Here is a 17,166-nt window from a genome sequence, read left to right as displayed (position 1 = left end):
AAAGAAAAGAAGTGGTTCGGTCTTTGGAAGTGCTATCTCCTTGCTAGCTGCTGCAAGTGCCTGGGATTCATTTAATACCGAATTGATCCAGAACCCTCCAGTATGTTTTTGTGAGTGGTGTGGTGCTACGGTGCCCTGGGACGGGAGTGTCTGCTGTTGGTTTCCTGCTGCAGGAGGCATCATGGCTGCCTCCAGGACGGCCTCACGGTCTCCCCGGGACATCGCCAATGTGATGCAAAGGTTGCAAGGTAAGGGACAGAAATGTCAGGGTTCGTTTTGTATTTTTTAAGTACGCTTTCAATACCCGCTCAACTCAGGATCTTTGCAGTTTGCTTGCACTTTTGTTCAATGTTATGAAACTACAGCAAGGGATCACAAAATGACGTCTCTCATGCTGGCGTTTTGAGACTAGTCCATGCTGTTTGAAGATGCTATCTTTTTCATTAGAAAAAAGACAAAGACAAAGCTGTTTGTTTGGTTTTATGTCTGCAGTAATGTGATCTTAATGGTTATTCAGTGTCCGGTTGGGAATTCAGTTATTGTCAAACTGCCCTTCAATCACCAATGACAGTACAGCACCATGACAGTGCACAAGGTTATCATGATGATGGTGACAAAAAATTGTACGCTATGGTCAAATAAGTCAACTAATAGTTTACTTATCCCAACTAGGAGGCCCTGAGAGATCTAGAAAGTCTTTAAGCAAAATAAGGCAAAGAGGTGCAGAGGATTAATGACGTGAGGGGATTAATGGCTTGTGGCTGCGTGCGACTAGAACCACATTCCTCACCTCTGCTCTGTCTCTAATAGCAAACTGTTTTTTAGAAGACAATTAGCAGTGAAATGTTATGGCAGCTTATAGATTAATTCACAGTAGTGAATTAAACATGCATTGAAACATGCATATTCTGTAAACCATAAAAATAATCATCTAGAGGAATATGAAAATGCTGCTTCCTTGTCACAGTCCTAATGCTACCTTTCCCCAACTTCAAATGGATATAAAAATATTCAAATATTATAAGCTTTTTTCCTGGTCTTTGTCAAGAGAGCTTAACGTAATGTTATAGGTTGGCCGTTTGTTTTTCTAGTATCTCTAGCAAGCGGTCGCTGCGGTTTTCCACCACGGCCATCATGTTAATCTCTCACAGTCCCGCTTTCTCCACTTATAATGTATTCGATGTGCATAGCAGTAATTTGACTTTCAAATGCAGATGAAACTCTGGATATCTGTGGCCCAGGGCATACTGTCAGCTATAGAAAGGCAGGAGCTGGGTGGACCTGTGAGTTTCTCCATGTGTATCCAGAGACCACCAATGTCACTGATGTTCCCACTGTCACGAGGCTGCCCCCCGTCTATCATCCTGGTTTGATTTTTTTTTAAATTTTTTAATGTTTTATTTATTTCTAGGAGAGAGAGAGACAGCATGAGCAGGGGAGGGTGGGAGAGAGAGGGAGTCACAGACTCTGAAACAGGCTCCAGGCTCTGAGCTGGCTGTCAGCACAGAGCCCGACGCGGGGCTCGAACCCACTAACGGCGAGATCATGACCTAAGCGAAAGTCGGACGCTCAACGGACTAAGCCACCCAGACGCCCCGTCCTGGGCTGATTTTTAATGCTTCAGTGTCAGTGACACTTGTTCCACATTTATTGTTGGAAGATCTCATTGTCACACCAGAAAGAGCTGGTTAGATAAAAGAACAGACTCTCGCGGAACACGTGGGCTTAGACCTCCTCCATAGGCCAAAACAAAAACCGGAAAAACCAACCCTGAGGTGTGCACACAATGCCAAGGATCTCCAGTTTAAGTGGTGCATCTTTATTTGGGTAGATGGAATACTGAACTTGGAGTTCCATTTTTCTGTCTGTGTCTGTCTTTGCTATTTCCTGGGCACAAATTCCTGAGCCATTTTGTGCCTCGGTGACTTCATTTACAAAAAGATGGAAAGGAAACTGCAGGTGCCTTACAAAAGTGTAGGGAAGATAATTAGGTAATAAAGCAGATTTTCCTCTGAGTTTATTAAATATGAAAATCCCCCAGATCACACAAACACACACATATGTGTGTGTATATATATACACACATAAAGGAAAATTGTGTGTATATATATATATATATATATATATATATATATATATACACACACTGTGTATATATACACTGTGTGTGTACATACACTGTGTATGTATATATATATGTACACATACACACACATAAAGGAAAATTGTACAGGGTAAATTTGAAAAAGATTAAATCAGAATCAGATTATGACTCTACAAAGTGTTTACTCTATTCTTTTTTTGGTTTGAATGAAATCTTTTTAGTAAGGTGGTGGTTAGGTTAAGAGGGGAGGGGAGAGTGCTATGCTGTTCCTCAGTCTTTTATTTAATTATTTCCTATCGTGTAGAGATAAGTGATTTTTCCTGAGAAGTGTGTGGAGTAGGGGAAGGACTGGAGCCCCTCACTCCCATCCTACACCAGGCTTCTCCCAGTGCGTGTCCCATTTTAACATCTGTGCATTTCAGGACCCCTTGTAAATTGCGGACTGCTCGCGCTCTAGATTGTTCCAATCTCAGTGAGTGATGACAGTAGGTGCTTTAAAAACTCTAAGTACTGTCATCTGGTGAGCAGTTCAAATAGTCGTGGAAGAAAATTGGATGAAGAGACATAGGCTTGATAATTCGTTGCAAATTTTTCTAGTCATGCAGATTTGAGGAGGAATATTAATAGTTTTATAGGTTCTGTGCTGTAGAAAACTAGTTGTTTTAGGGATGCCTGGATGGCTCAGTCAGTTAAGCGTCTGACTTCAGCTCAGGTCATGATCCTCACAGCTTGTGAGTTTGAGCCCTGCATTGGGCTCTGTGCTGACAGCTCTTAGCCTGGAGCCTGCTTCAGATTCTGTGTCTCCCTCTCTCTCTGCCCCTCCCCCGCTCACACTCTGTCTCTCTCTCTCAAAAATAAATAAACAAAAAATTTTTTAAAACTAGTAATTTTATTACATAATAAAGTGACTATACTCACTGTATTAATTACTTTTTCCTTTTTAGTAAAAAGAAGAGTTATAACATGGCGTAAGGGTATCTGACAAATTTGGAACGATAAGCCTTCTACTATTCGATAGAAGACAAAATTCCCGAGCACTAGATATTTATCATTAGTTTTTAGCATCAATTACACACACACACACACACACACACACACACACACACACTACTAATAGCAACAAAATGAAAGGTCTGCACTACCACAAGAGGCAGTGGACCTAACAGAATTTAACAGAAGGTGATCGCGTGGATGTATCTGTTAGCATATTGATCTGCTGGCTTACTTGTGCTGATTCAGCTGGCAAGTTTTGTGTCTTTGCTGCATTTCAGTTCTCATTGTGCGTCATGCAGGGGCTCGGAGCCCAAACAAGTCAGCCTCCCCAGACAGAGGAGATCTATTTTCTGTCAAGGGTAGTTAGTGTCTGTTGTTACCTGCTGGATCCTCCAAACCAGTGACCAAGGTGCTAATTAATGGAGGGCTAGCATTATTGCCCGGGCGATGAAGACAAATGAGAGAATATATTTGAGGAGAAAGAAATCCGTTAACTTAAATAGAACCAGAGTTGCTCTTTTTTTTTTTTTTTATTTTATTTTAAATGTTTTATTTATTTCTAGGAGAGAGACAGCATGAGTAGGGGAGGGTGGGAGAGAGAGGGAGTCACAGACTCTGAAACAGGCTCCAGGCTCCGAGCTGGCAGTCAGCACAGAGCCTGACGCGGGGCTCGAACCCATGAACCGTGAGATCATGACCTAAGCGAAAGTCGGACGCTTAACCGACTAAGCCACCCAGGTGCCCCAGAGTTGCTCTTTTCAAAGTTCAAACCCACGAGGACATTTTTCTAGGATCCATTGTTCTTTTCTTAGATGATCCAAGTAACTGTGTTATTTTTCCCCCTCTTGAGTTTTATTGTCATATCAGATCTGTGTATAACTAATAAAAATCATGTAGCTTTGAATAAGGGCAACTTGGCTTTGCTCTCTTGCTTATTTAGTTTATAACCATAACTGTTGACAGTTTTTCTGCTTTTAATTTTTATTTCTAGTGCTAGGAAATTGAAGCACATACACAGATTGCTACATAAATTAGCTGCTACTGTAGTAGTTCAATATTTCACCTTTGCCAATATTTGTGCTTGTTTGAGCATAATGTTTTCGGTTGGGATCCTGAATTATGGATGAGCAGACGGACTGCAATGCAGACTTTCATTTGCTCCTGAGAATAATGAATGTTTCTGTAACTTCCATCAGTTTAAGTATAACCTTAAAAGCAGATACAAGACAATAGTATGATACAAGAATATTAACATTTTAAAGGCACATAGTGTGTATCTTTTCTGCTCTTTAATGGCCAACGGGATCCATTTCAAAGGTGGCTATGGAGTCATTTTAGTTTTTAGTCACATCAAAAAAAGTACAGGTCTGAACTCTTAAGATTGTAAATTTCTCTAAGATAATGACAGTATCTTTGTAAATTTCACCATGTTGCTACATAATATTTGCTTAAAAGATTTGTTGAATGGCTTTTATCAAATACATTTTTTCATTTGAAGATTATCAAAGTTTAAGGAATTTTAAGGTGACATATCAGTGTTTGTTGCTGTAAGCCAGGGTGGCATCAATGTAAACTTATAAAGTAAGTGGTGAATGCCAGAGAAGATTCAAAATGTGCCTGCGAAGGTGTCCTATAGAGATCACTTTGATAAAAAAGGAGGATTATTGATTGCAAGGTCAAGGTTTTCTTTTTAAACCTGTGAATAAATTCAAGGCAAAAGAAATGAGAAAAGGGATAGTATGTATTCTTGGAGACATATCTATGAAATTTGCTAACCGTTCAGCAAAGCATAATCATGCCTCCCTCTAAAATGGCTTTTATGGTTAAACTCTTTTTTTGGTTAAATATGACATTTTCTTTACATCTATTATACTGTAAAATAAAACCTCAGACTAACAAAATATTAACTGAAAAGTAGAATCAACATTAGTAAATAAATAATGACATAATTTCCTTTAGTGTAACATTACATAAGCATCAGAGAAGGAAAGGTTTGTCATTTATGACGATTCTGATTTTTTTTTGCAGTACCTTGAGAGATTAACCTCTAAATTTTATTACCATGACTCTTCTTATATTGTCAAAGATCCATTTATTGTATTTAGGATGAAATTCTCTTTTTGATTTAATCTCGTTCTCCCTACCATGAATGTTGTGTGCTAGTATGTCAAATTTAAATACTAAGCAAAACTCAGCACAAAACAGTGATCATTTATTTTTATTTCAAAACATCATGGTTAAATGAATCCTTAATGAATAAATGGATAAATCACAGCCCCTAAATAGACAAACTGAAAGTGAAATTAGTCAAGAGACAATGTAAAAGCAAAGGAAGAAACCAGTTAAATTGAATTCCACTTTATTTGCCCTCTTCAAAATATTTTTCTTATCTGAATTTTATTTTTAATCAAACTTGGGTTTTGATCATAAAGTCATTTTAAGGACACTTATCCAGCCTGAACCATAGCCTATGTGGAGCTCTCAGATGCATGTGTTGTTTTTTTAAACTTTCATGCTTTAAAGATATTTATCCTTCTTAATGGTATATTACATGTTCATTTTACGTTTAAATGCAATAAAGTGTATATATTATATATTCGTATAATGCTCTGTCCTCCAAGCATTTCTGTTTGCAAAGCATTTTTACCTATCACGGGTTATGAGAAGGTACCTGAGGCTTCAAGATCTTCAAAGGGCTGCAAAAATATTGGCTCTCAAATAGAAAAAGGAAACTGCTAAAACAAAATTAACAGAGGTTTAATTCTCTCTCTGCCTCTCTCTTTCTCCCTCTCTCTCTCAAAAATAAATTAATTTAAAAGAAAAGTGGGGGGGTGCCTGGGTGGGTTAAGCATCTGACTCTTGATTTTGGCTCAGGTCATAATCTCATGGTTCATGAGTTCGAGCTCTGAATCAGGCTCCAGGCTATCAGCTTGAGATTCTCTCTCTCTCTCTTGCTCAAAAATAAATTTAAAAAAACTTAAAAAAAATTAACAGAGGTTAACAAATGCTATAATTATGTCAACTAGTCAAATGTAAATCATCAATTCAAAAATTATATTATGTGTTGATATATTAAAATATGCAGTGTGGGTACACTTTATTGCTATTGACATAGTATTATGGCAGGCTTCTAAACCTAAAGCAATCGAGGCTTACAAATAATAGATAAAGGATTCTTACCCATTGCTTTCAAATTAATTCCTTTTAATATACCAGTTAATTTTGTCGCTCCCATGATGAAAACCTTCCTTGACCTCTTGACCTCCCTGTTAAAGTCCCAACTTCTTGGCTTGCCTTCCTTATTCAAACTACATCTTAACTGCCTAGACTTTGTCTCCTCTAGCTCACCTACCTAGCCCCTAGATATCTATGCCACTACTTGCAATGCTTTCAAGATGCCCTGAGTCTTCTGTGTTCTTTTGGGAATGAGCTTTCTTGGCTGCTCCCAAAACCTGATGTACCTTCAAGGCTCAACTTAAATTCAGCCTCCTCCATGAAGGCTCTGTTGCAGATATAATCAGAAATTCTGTCTAAAACCCTTTAGCACTTTGTAGCACTATTATAGGAATTATCTAGTATTGCTTTGTGTTATGTTGTATGTATGTGGCTAATCCAACCACTCAGAATAGAAACACATTGAAGGCAAAAATTGGGTCAAATTCACATCAGTGCCCTACACATCGACTAGGCAGTACATTTCATAATGTGGATACTTCATAAGTTTTTGTTGAGTGAATACAATATAAATATGTAATATCATATTGATTTTCAGTGGTGGAAGCAGGGCGACCAAGAAAGAGGTAATTCGGGTAAATCACAAGAGAGATTAATATGGCTTGGACTAGATACTAAGCAGTGGAGGGGGGAGAGAAGTGGTAAAAATATAGATAGATTGTGAAAGTAAAGCTGAAATAATTTTCTGATGGATTGAATGTGGTGTATGAGAGAGAGGAAAGAAAGTGGGCCCCCTCATCTTTCATTTTGAAATGAGATAAGACAAAAGATTATTTGGAACAGGGTTGAGGAAACTCAAGAGCTTTTTTTGGGTGTATTACATTTTGGAAGGCTGGTGGGTAGCCCAGAAAGTGGCTAAGTATGACTGTAGACATCAAGGGAGAGGACACAGCTGGAGAAGGCATTTGGAGATCCGGAGCACACAGTATTTAAAGCTGTGGGGTTGATCGACACCACCCAGGGAACAGGGACAGATAGAGGAAAAAGGTTTGAAAGTCTATGCAACGTTGGTGGATGAGGTGGTGAAGGAATGAGGAGGGTCTCATGTATGAGATTGAGAAGCTGCGGCCCACGTGGTAGGAAAAAGAAGAAGGCAGATCTGGAAGCCAAGAGAAGAAAGGATTCAAGGAGGGAATGATCAATTATGTTAATGCTGTTACCATTCTTTTTATGTTCGTGCTTGCAAATGTTTATAGTATATAAAAAGATTATGTGTTTGTATGTATAAATATCAGAACTGAGTGAGCCAAGTACATGTGCATATAGTTTCAAATTCATTTCTGGAAGAATAAAAGCATAGCCCTGCGCAGTCCCCATACAGAGTTGCAAGATTCTTGGAAGTTAATTGGAGAAGAGCAATTCTTTAAGAACTTATTAAATGTAATTCTGTACTTCATGTAGAGCTCAGTTGAAAATGCGTCCTAAGAATAAAATGCCTCTCACTCTGGCCCGGATAAGTCCTACAGAGCTGGGGGCCCTGCTGTGAACTGACAGATGGTCCTCATGAGAACAGTTGTTCCCACTGATGCCAGTTTGTTTGTGACCATTGCGTCTCAGTGCCTTCCTTCCTTGTGCACCTCCTGCCCTCTGAAATCTCCACTTGCACCCCTTGACATCATTTTCCTAGGTTCTTTCCACGTAACAAAATTAATAACATTGCTCTGTGTTTTGGAGAAAATCTGCAAGGAGTTAGTGTCAAGTATTTTCATTGCTTTGGTCATTGTTTCATTAGTTCCTCTAGGGCGTAATTTCTTGAAAAGAGAAAGTATGACATTGCAAGTACTTGGATTATCTGAAACATGGGGAGGACTCTGGGATTGCCTCTCCATCAAGACTGGAATGGTACCCTTCCCAAAAGTACTGTACCTGAATTTGGGAAAACTGTGTTGCATTGAGGAAAACTCACTCACATTATTAATGTATAATTTAGGGTAATAGATACCTATAAAGAAAAAAATATACTGGACTTTAAATTTCATGTGATAAATCTCTTCTATATCTTTTTAAAAATGTTTGTTTATTTATTTTGAAAGAGAGAGAGGATATATATGAGCAGGGAAGGGTCAGAAAGAGGGAGAGAGAGAGAGAGAGAGAGAGAGAATCCCAAGTGCAGAGCCTGACTTGGGGCCCAATGCAGGATCGGTCTCACGAATTGTAAGATCTTGACCTGATCTGAAATTAAGAGTCAGACGCTTAATTGACTGAGCCATCCAGGTACCCCAATTACTCCTATATCTTAAGAGCTTTACAAAAATAGTTCATGTTCTGAGCAATTATTTTTCTCTTTTATTGTCTTTCTAATTGGGGCTGATGAGAATATTGACAGATTCTTTACATGGTGTTCGCACCTACATACAGAGCTCCTGACCTTTGTATGACATCCTATAATTTAATTACGCAATTATTACTCAGGTGTTCAGGTCATCATGCACTCATTTGAACAGTTAAGAAGTTATGGTAGAAGGATATATACAGCTTTGTCATAATGTTGAGAATAGACAAATCATAATTTTTTATTTGTTTGTTCTCAAATAAATGAATGGAAATATCTGGGAAAAGGAGAAATTGGCAACTTTCTAAAATAGGGTCTGGGCCGAATGATTTATGTAAGATTTTTGAATTCCTGAGATATAGTGAAGTTTGCTTCAGAATTTTTAAAATGGTTTCTATGGTAACTTGTGTTCTTTTTTCCCCATTATTCACAATGACCTCTTGCATAAAAAAAAAAAAAAGAACAATTCCTTCCTCTACTGATATTCATCTTTCATGTTTAGTAAACATTGGTCTCCACCCATGTTTAAAACAAATTATTTACCTTGAATTACACAATGGTTCTCCATTCTTTCGGTTTCTCTCTCTTGAAGTGTCACCAACATTATTCACATGGCTTTTTGATTGCTTTTATCTGTTTATTCTTTATTATACTACTGACTTGTTTACTAATTTGGGAGAAAGTTTCAGATCTCCAGGACTTATCTTTTGTTTTTGATGTTGCTGCTATTATTATTTTATGAGCCACAGTGTTCCTTTTGCCAAGAATTACACTAGTTACATATTCATGGCCTACATATTCAAGTCCTTTACTTTTCTCAGACTTCTTATAGATTATATCATTTTATCCAACTGCGGTTGATAATGAGCATTATCAGTAATTGAACAGAAAATGTTGACTTCTTACCCAGACACCTGGGCATAAAACTAGACTGTACCTTTGACATTGTAACAAGAGAGATTTTTCAAATACAACTCTGATTGGGTCCTTCTCCCTGTTTAAAAGCCTACAGTGACTCATCCTAAACTTCAAGATAAATTCATCACCCAAAAAGGATCTTCATCCTCTGACTGCTTTTCATCTTCCAATCTTTGTTTGGGATCATCTTCCACAGATTAAATCATGGTGTTCAATGATCTGAAGCATTTCTAGTTTTGTTCAGGCTAACTTCTGTCTCACGTCCATGTCTTTTCATGTCCTCCACTGCTCCCCCCAACCCCCCCCCCCTCCGCCTTCCTTTCACTTACCTGGGCGTCTACTCAGGCTGCAAGACTTAGCTCAGACACTGGTTCCTCAGTGAAGCCCGTTCCAATACCTCCAGCCAAAGTGAAAGGATCCCTTCTTTGTACTTTGAACATGCTTCTATTAAAGTATTGTCGTATTGATCTACAATGGTTTCTTTCTTTCTGTGTCCCATTTGAATATTAGAACCTTGAGGGTAGAGGCTTTTACCTTATGCAACTTTGGATATCCAGTACTGAGCACAAGAATTTAACATTTAGTAGGTACTCAGTTCTTTCACATGTACATTCCTGCATTTAACTAATATATTTTGAGCATTTACTGTGTCCAAGTCCTCTGACTACAGGTGTGAACATGTAGAGTTCTTATCCTCATAGGGCTGTAGTCTACTGAAGGGATGTGATAATTAATGAACATTTTATAAACTTGGTGATATAGAGATCATGATGGTAAGTGCATGTTTGATGAATAAATTTAATATCCACAAAAACATGCAGCTGGAATTAAGTAAATTGACCACAGTAGCAGAATGTTTAATGGTCTAAATTATTTTCATGTTATCTTTTACTCTGCCTGCATTGAAAACACCTACTTTTTTGTTTGTTTTTGTTTTTTATATAGAAGATAGTGTCATTTACATTGGAAAGGGACTTATAGTTCATAATTTGATATTCTGATTTTATAAATGAAGTAACAGAATTCTAGAGCAGTGAAATGATAAGCAAAGGTCATAAGTAGATATTTGATATTTGATATTTGAGGAACTCCTAATCTCGGACAAAATTGAGGGATAACTCGATATTCATGCATTAGTGGGTATTCCTTCAAGGTTATTCTTTTGGAGAGTTGCTAATGATCACTGGATCGTTGTGGATAGGAGGCAAGACTGGCTACATGATCTTTTTATTTGGCTCCAGTATAAAACAAACCTGTGTGGCCCCTTTGTTCAATGGTTATTAAGAGTAACTAATGTGCAGCAGGGCATTAAAGCATATGTGGGGCCCATCTTAATGCAGAGCCCTGGACAGTAGTCAGGTCACCCGCCTATGAGGCTGGTATTGACGAGGAGACTTTGGAACATTTGAGAGCCTGATGACTTTCGGGCCATCATGAAAGAGAAATTAAGAAGTGGGAAAGGATGAAGTGAGGAAGCAAAACATCAGAGAGCCCTTAGCTATTTCAAAATAGTAGTTGGGATCAGTTGGGTCTAAAAGGCAGGAGAGAAGAGGAGGACTCTCATCTTCAGCTCAACACAAAGCTAGTCCTCAGGCGTTGCTGGTACCATTTAGTCACCTGCTCTATGGATTAACACCCTTGGGGGCTGTCACTTGCAACCTTATCTTTCTAGGTTCAATATAACTTTCCATAAAAATGAATCATGATCTCTTAGTGACTTGAATTTGCCCATACATTTCATCAGAGTAAAGATCATTTTGAATATTAATTATTTTACTATCCAGTTTTCTACCAAAACCATTTAGGTCATACTAAATAACCATAAGAAACTAGCAATTATTTTTTCTTATTTCTGGATATATATTCATGCTAATTATATCCCTTTAATTTCTCTGTCCTTATAATTAGTAACATGCAGTCAGATTTTTAAGAAATGTGATATATGGCATACAAAAAGATTTGTTGGAAATTTTTTGTTTTGATTTCCTCTTAGTGAAGTTGTGAAAAATCCTTAAAGAGTGCATTGCTTTTGTGTTTATAAGTCAAAATGTGTGAAAACATTTAGTTGTGAAAGCATTGCCAAGTTCATGGGTCTCATACAAGGAGAGTAAGATATTTTGAGATCATTTTACGTCTGAATATTATGATACTTCCTTTTTATGTATATTTACTTTTGAGAGAGAGAGAGAGAGAGAGAGAGAGGGAAAGAGAGAGGGGGACAGAATAGCCAAAGCTGAGCTGTCAGCACAGAGTCCGACACAAGGCTTGAACTCAGGAACTGTGAGATCATGACCTGAGCTAAAGTCAGATGCTCAACCGACTGAGCCACCCAGGCACCTATGACACGTCTCTATTTATATCATTTTGGTAGGTAGACACCTATGCCTACTTAATGAATTTAATAAATTAACATAAAGTGCTTTATATCTGACTAGAAACATGTATATACAAATAGCACTCTTTAACACTTTCTGTTTGGTTTTAAAATATCTGTTTTCTATAACATACATGCATCCCATCTCTGTGACAAATGGCTCCTTTTCAAAATAATAACTCCCCAGCACACTAATAGATAAACAAAGAAGGAATGTTATTTCTGATATATTTTAAAGCTTTGTATATCTTCATTTTTTGATACTTTGTACTCTTAAAAAGAATGGTTTTATAACTATATTGAATCTTTTTCTTTCAATTTTTTTAATGTTTATTTTTGAGAGAGAGAATGTGAGTGGGGTGTGTGCAGAGAGAGAAGGAGACACAGAATCTGAAGCAGGCTCCAGGCTCTGAGCTGTCATCACAGAGCCCAAGGTAGAGCTTGAACTCACAAACTGCGAGATCATGACCGGAGCTGATGTCAGATGCTTAACTGACTGAGCCACCCGGTTGCCCCAACAATATTGAATCTTAAAGATACTTTTAGGAGTTTAATATAATTACAGCAATGATTACATAAAGCTTCTAATATCTATAAATATTTGGAAGATGGCAAGTTACAGTAAAAATCTAACACTGGCTATTTATTACCCATAAAAAGATCTGCATTTTTTCAGTTTCCTAAGTGATACTTAATAGTTGAAACCTAAGTGTTCAGGAAGACTTACAGAATCTCACAATTTTTGAGGGAAAACTCTTAAATGATCAAGTTGTCTAAGTCTGATTTTAAGAATAAGTGATTGAGATTCCTAAAGATTAAATGACTTAGACAAAGTCACGCATTTAGTTGAAGCAAAACAGGACTAGAATCTATATTATCTGATTCTCTGTTTTGCAGAATTTTCCCCTCATGATAAAATTATATAGTTCCGTACTAAACATTGCCTTTTCAGCTTGGTTTTGAGATGAAAAGCAAGACTGGTGTTTAGTGTGTGCTTAGTTTATGTAACATTATATGCATTGTATTTACCTCTAATTAGAGCACTTAATTACAAATGATTGGAGCTGTTCAGGGCTATAGTCAGTATCTTTCAACTTTGCAAAATATGGCAAATATTCACTAAATATTTGTTGAATGGATGTCAGGTTATTAAATTCAAAGAGAAAAGAGAGGTAGAGATGAGGGGGAGGAAGGAGAGAGAGGAAAAGAGAAAGAGAGAGAGAGGTTTAAAAACCAGTTCATCACTTCATTGGGTGTTCCAAAGATTTCTCTGTAGGTACAGCGGACTTGCTATCGTTACTTGAACTGCTAAATATCACTTACTAGATTATAGGATAGAATATAATGCTGTTTGTTCTCAAGGGTACATTTCTGAAACTATTGCCACGCGCTTGATGAATTTATTTGCATGTGTGTGACCTTTTGTCGTGAAATGAATGCAGGAATGAGTGACCGTTCAGCAGATATTCCATTCCTACAGCAAATGTAAATTGAACACTTCCTGTGCTCCAGATACTGGGTTAACCGTCAGGGATCTAACTCGGAAACTGACAGTGGTGTCCTGGCCCTTTGGGAACTTCGAAGCCAGTGACCAGGTTGTAGCCATGATTGAAGAGTTTTGCATTGAGTCACTCTGGACAGGGGACGGAGGAGCCTTCGGGGGTCGGTTGAAATTCTTCCTGGGTGGGCTCCACACGGTCCCAGGAGCCTCGCTGCTGTGCTTGTCCTCTGACTTGCGCACTGGCCCTTCCTCACATTCGTTCTCATGCCAGGTTTTAGGAACTAGGCCACATTCTGACAGAACTGCCAATGAGCTCCCCTTCCTGCCACGCTCCAGATGGGCCACTGGGTTATAGACAACAAGCTGTGGCTCCTTCTCCCTAAGCAACTGCCAAGCCACAGACTGAAGACGGAGGGTCGAAGGCTGCTCACTTCCTTCCCTGCAGCGCATCCATAATGTTAACCTGTTCTTCATTACACTAGGGAAGGTTGGCGGGTGTTCTGGGTCCAAGAAATCTAGGAAGAGTAATTATTAATTATTACTTGCCTGAACTTCATGCTTTAACTTTGGTTTGGAAACGTATGGACGAGTTGAATAGCACACTCTACCCATTTTATTTAAAACCAAGCACTACTCTAATAGACACACATACACATAGCTCCAATAATAATTTTAAAAAAAAAACCTTTTGAATTCGTGAAAGCCCTAAGACTTAATTGCCGCTATAAAAATATCTTCAAACATCTGCCTTTAGAAAAGTAAAATTGCTCTTATGTCCCGAACTATAAAGAGAGCCTTTCTGCCCAGAAAGCTCTGTGCAGTTTCAACTTACAATTGGTTTTAATTGGCTGAGTTACTGATGCCTCAAAAAATGGGGTTTTAAGAGAGAAATAAGGAATCAGACAAGTGCAGACCCCTGGACTGAAGTGCTGTAATACATTTCTTCTTTGGCAAACTTGCTTTACAACCAGCTACACGTTAATGTGAGCTTTTATATGTTTGATAAAGAAAGCAATTTCCTGTTATCCAAAATAGCTTCTAATGTGGGTCAGATTATTGATGCAGAACATTAGACACTACCTTTACATTTCAAGGACAGTCGGTGCTTTGAAGTATCAAGTGGCCTTTGTTTTAAATTTAAGGAAGGAAACATGAGTCCAATTCTTCATTGCTAGTTAGCTGTTTAATAATTTAACATAGAAAATATGATGCCTAGAAAATAGATTTTATTATTACTTCTTTAGCCCCATAGGCTAAAAGAAATGAGTCCAAATGGAGAGCTAGTAGATTTCTGTATTTAAGCAAACATATTCTTCATACATTATCGTGGTTGTTTTTAGCATTCTGTCAGTGAGATTAGCCAAACAATATATTAGATAGGTTTCTGATTTGTTTTCCAAAATTTAAATAGCTTGCTTTTCCCAAATTATACAAATAACTGTTTATTAAAATTCAACCAACATAGGAAAGTATAAAGAATGAAGTGCTAGTCTTTCCAATATCACTACAAAGAGAGATAGATAGATAATAGAAAGAGAGAGAGAAAGAGAGAGAGAGAGAGAGAAAGGGAGAAAGGAAGGAAGGAAAGAAAGAAATGATTTTGGTGGACATCCCCACCCCCCGCCCCGCCCCGCCCCATCACTGTACATACATACAAATGAGGGGTAGGGCTTTCACTGTGGAATTCTGTTTTGTTCTGGGTGGGGTTTTTAAAATTTTTTAAAAAAATATTTTAGTTCTGAGAGAGAGAGAGAGAGACAGTGTGAGCAGAGGAGGGTCAGAGAGAGAGGGAGATACAGAATCTGAAACAGGCTCCAAGCTCGGAGCTAGCTGTCAGCACAGAGCCCAATGTGAGCCTCGAACCCAAGAACCATGAGATCATGACCTTAGCCGAAGTCGGACACTTAACCGACTATGCCACCCAAATATCCCTCACTGTAGGGTTTTTAATGGAGCAATATATTGCTCACATCCTCACACATCATTAAAAGCTAATCTACAGTGACATCGAATGGCTAAAGAATATTCTGTTTTAGATAAGCACTGCTGTTGGTTTAACCAAGCTTCTACTATGTCTAGCTGTTCACTCTTTTAGGTAAGACTGATAATCCTTTAAAACAGGATGCCTTTCTCTCTGCATTGAATTTTATTTTAAGAAATAGAGAGTGAATATGAGATATTTTATGACTTTTAAGAATCAGTTTATGGGGCACCTGGGTGGTACAGTTGGTTAAGCATCTGGTTTCGGCTCAGGTCATGATCTCATGGTTCATGAATTCGAGCCCTGTGTTGGGCTCTGTGCTGTCAGCGCAGAGCCTGCTTGGGATTCTTTTTCTCCGTGTCTCTCTGTCCCTCCCCCACTTGCGCTTTCCCTCTCTCTGAAAATAAATAACAAACTTAAAAAAAAAAAGAATCAGGTTTATAATAATTTTAATGAACAAATCCCTCCCCCACCCCCAAAATGAGATTGTGAAAGTCCAATAGTCATCATCAGTGACTTAAAAGTTTGAATATAAGTTAGGATAATTTTCCCATTACTTGTGGGGTATTTTTCCAGTGAATTACCCCACTTTTTTCCTCAGAAACAGTAATGCTACCTAGCCTGGAAAGTGTAGTTCTGGTGTCCCCACCCACTAGAAATGGGAACATTGCTGTCAGGAGCTGACGCTTCCTTTTCTTTGATCAGACTGATTCCCATGTAGCTAAGGGCAGAGCCATCAGCCGTCATTTCATTTAAAAGGACACAAACACTGTTGCAGAATAACACCACTTGTGCTGTAATGAAGTTGAATTTAGTCCATAGGTGTAGAACGTAACATCGAAATCTGAATGCTGACTGAAACAAGTCTCCAACTCCCATGTAATATGCAGGCCATCGAGGTGTCGGAGTTTTATTTTCTGTTTCCTTGGATCACCCAGACAACTAACTGTCTCAGCTCTCGGTTTCATGCTGTGAGTGGGAGTGAGAAGTTGTGGGAAGTCATGAAAATAATAGGCGCCAAGATGCTAAAGTCTTGCCTCATGTTCCTGGCAATAGTTATTTCACCTGCAGAATAGTTGCCTTGCTCTGAAGCACATGGATCCCTTTCCCTGCTGGCCCTCCCGTAGCTGCCCCTGTGTTCTGTCTTGTCTCATGTTTACTTCTGCTTTGTCCCTTAGCTTATGGTTAATGGCCACCAAGGAGCCTCCTCTCCCTCCAAGTTAGCGCTCCTAGTAGGACTCGGCCCTCCCTCCCTTCCTTCTCCCCAAATAGTAACTACTTAAAGCTCGACAGGTATTAACCAGAATAAAAAAATTTAAAAAAATAGCAGCTCTGGGTCTGGTTTCAGATCATAAGGAATCTTTATTTATATCCAATTTGTTCCAGAAAGGATTGAAAATAACAAAAATGCATACAACCAGATGCAATTTGTTTTTAAAGGAGGAAGTGAACAACTCAGGCCCATGGAAAGTACTAATTAACATCGCCTTTGTTCTTGGCTTAGCAGAGACGTGCCCAGATTTTTCTGAGAGTTGAGAGAGTTGGGGTGGTGGGGGAATGGAAAGTGGAGAAGGTCAACTGAGTATCTTATTTCCAAGTTGTGTATCTTATTTCTGAGCTGAGTATCTGATTTACAAGTTGCTTACTGCAGACTTTGACATCAATCTGAGGTGTATAAGCACCGACCAAAATGATGGGAATCAAGGGGTGAGACAGTCCAGGACAAAGTGAAAGTGGCCAGTGAGCCCTGGAATGAATTTCCAAAGTACAAGTAGCTTTTTGCACACAG

General features: G+C 38.5%; 1 protein-coding gene across 1 annotated transcript in view; it reads left to right on the top strand.

Annotated features, from left to right (window-relative positions):
• Window positions 1-201: 201 nt before the first annotated feature.
• The window catches only part of SYNE1 (spectrin repeat containing nuclear envelope protein 1), a 461,288-nt gene continuing 444,323 nt past the window's right edge, over window positions 202-17,166 (top strand). Inside the window, 1 exon segment of the mRNA XM_039220107.1 lies at window positions 202-248. Coding sequence (XP_039076038.1) covers window positions 233-248 — 16 coding nt within the window. The 5' untranslated portion in view covers window positions 202-232.

This window comes from Hyaena hyaena, unplaced genomic scaffold, assembly GCF_003009895.1.
Source record: "Hyaena hyaena isolate Hyena2069 unplaced genomic scaffold, ASM300989v1 scaffold_860, whole genome shotgun sequence".
In the NCBI taxonomy this organism is placed as follows: Eukaryota; Metazoa; Chordata; class Mammalia; order Carnivora; family Hyaenidae; genus Hyaena; species Hyaena hyaena.
This window is presented reverse-complemented; position numbering and strand designations above follow the sequence as displayed.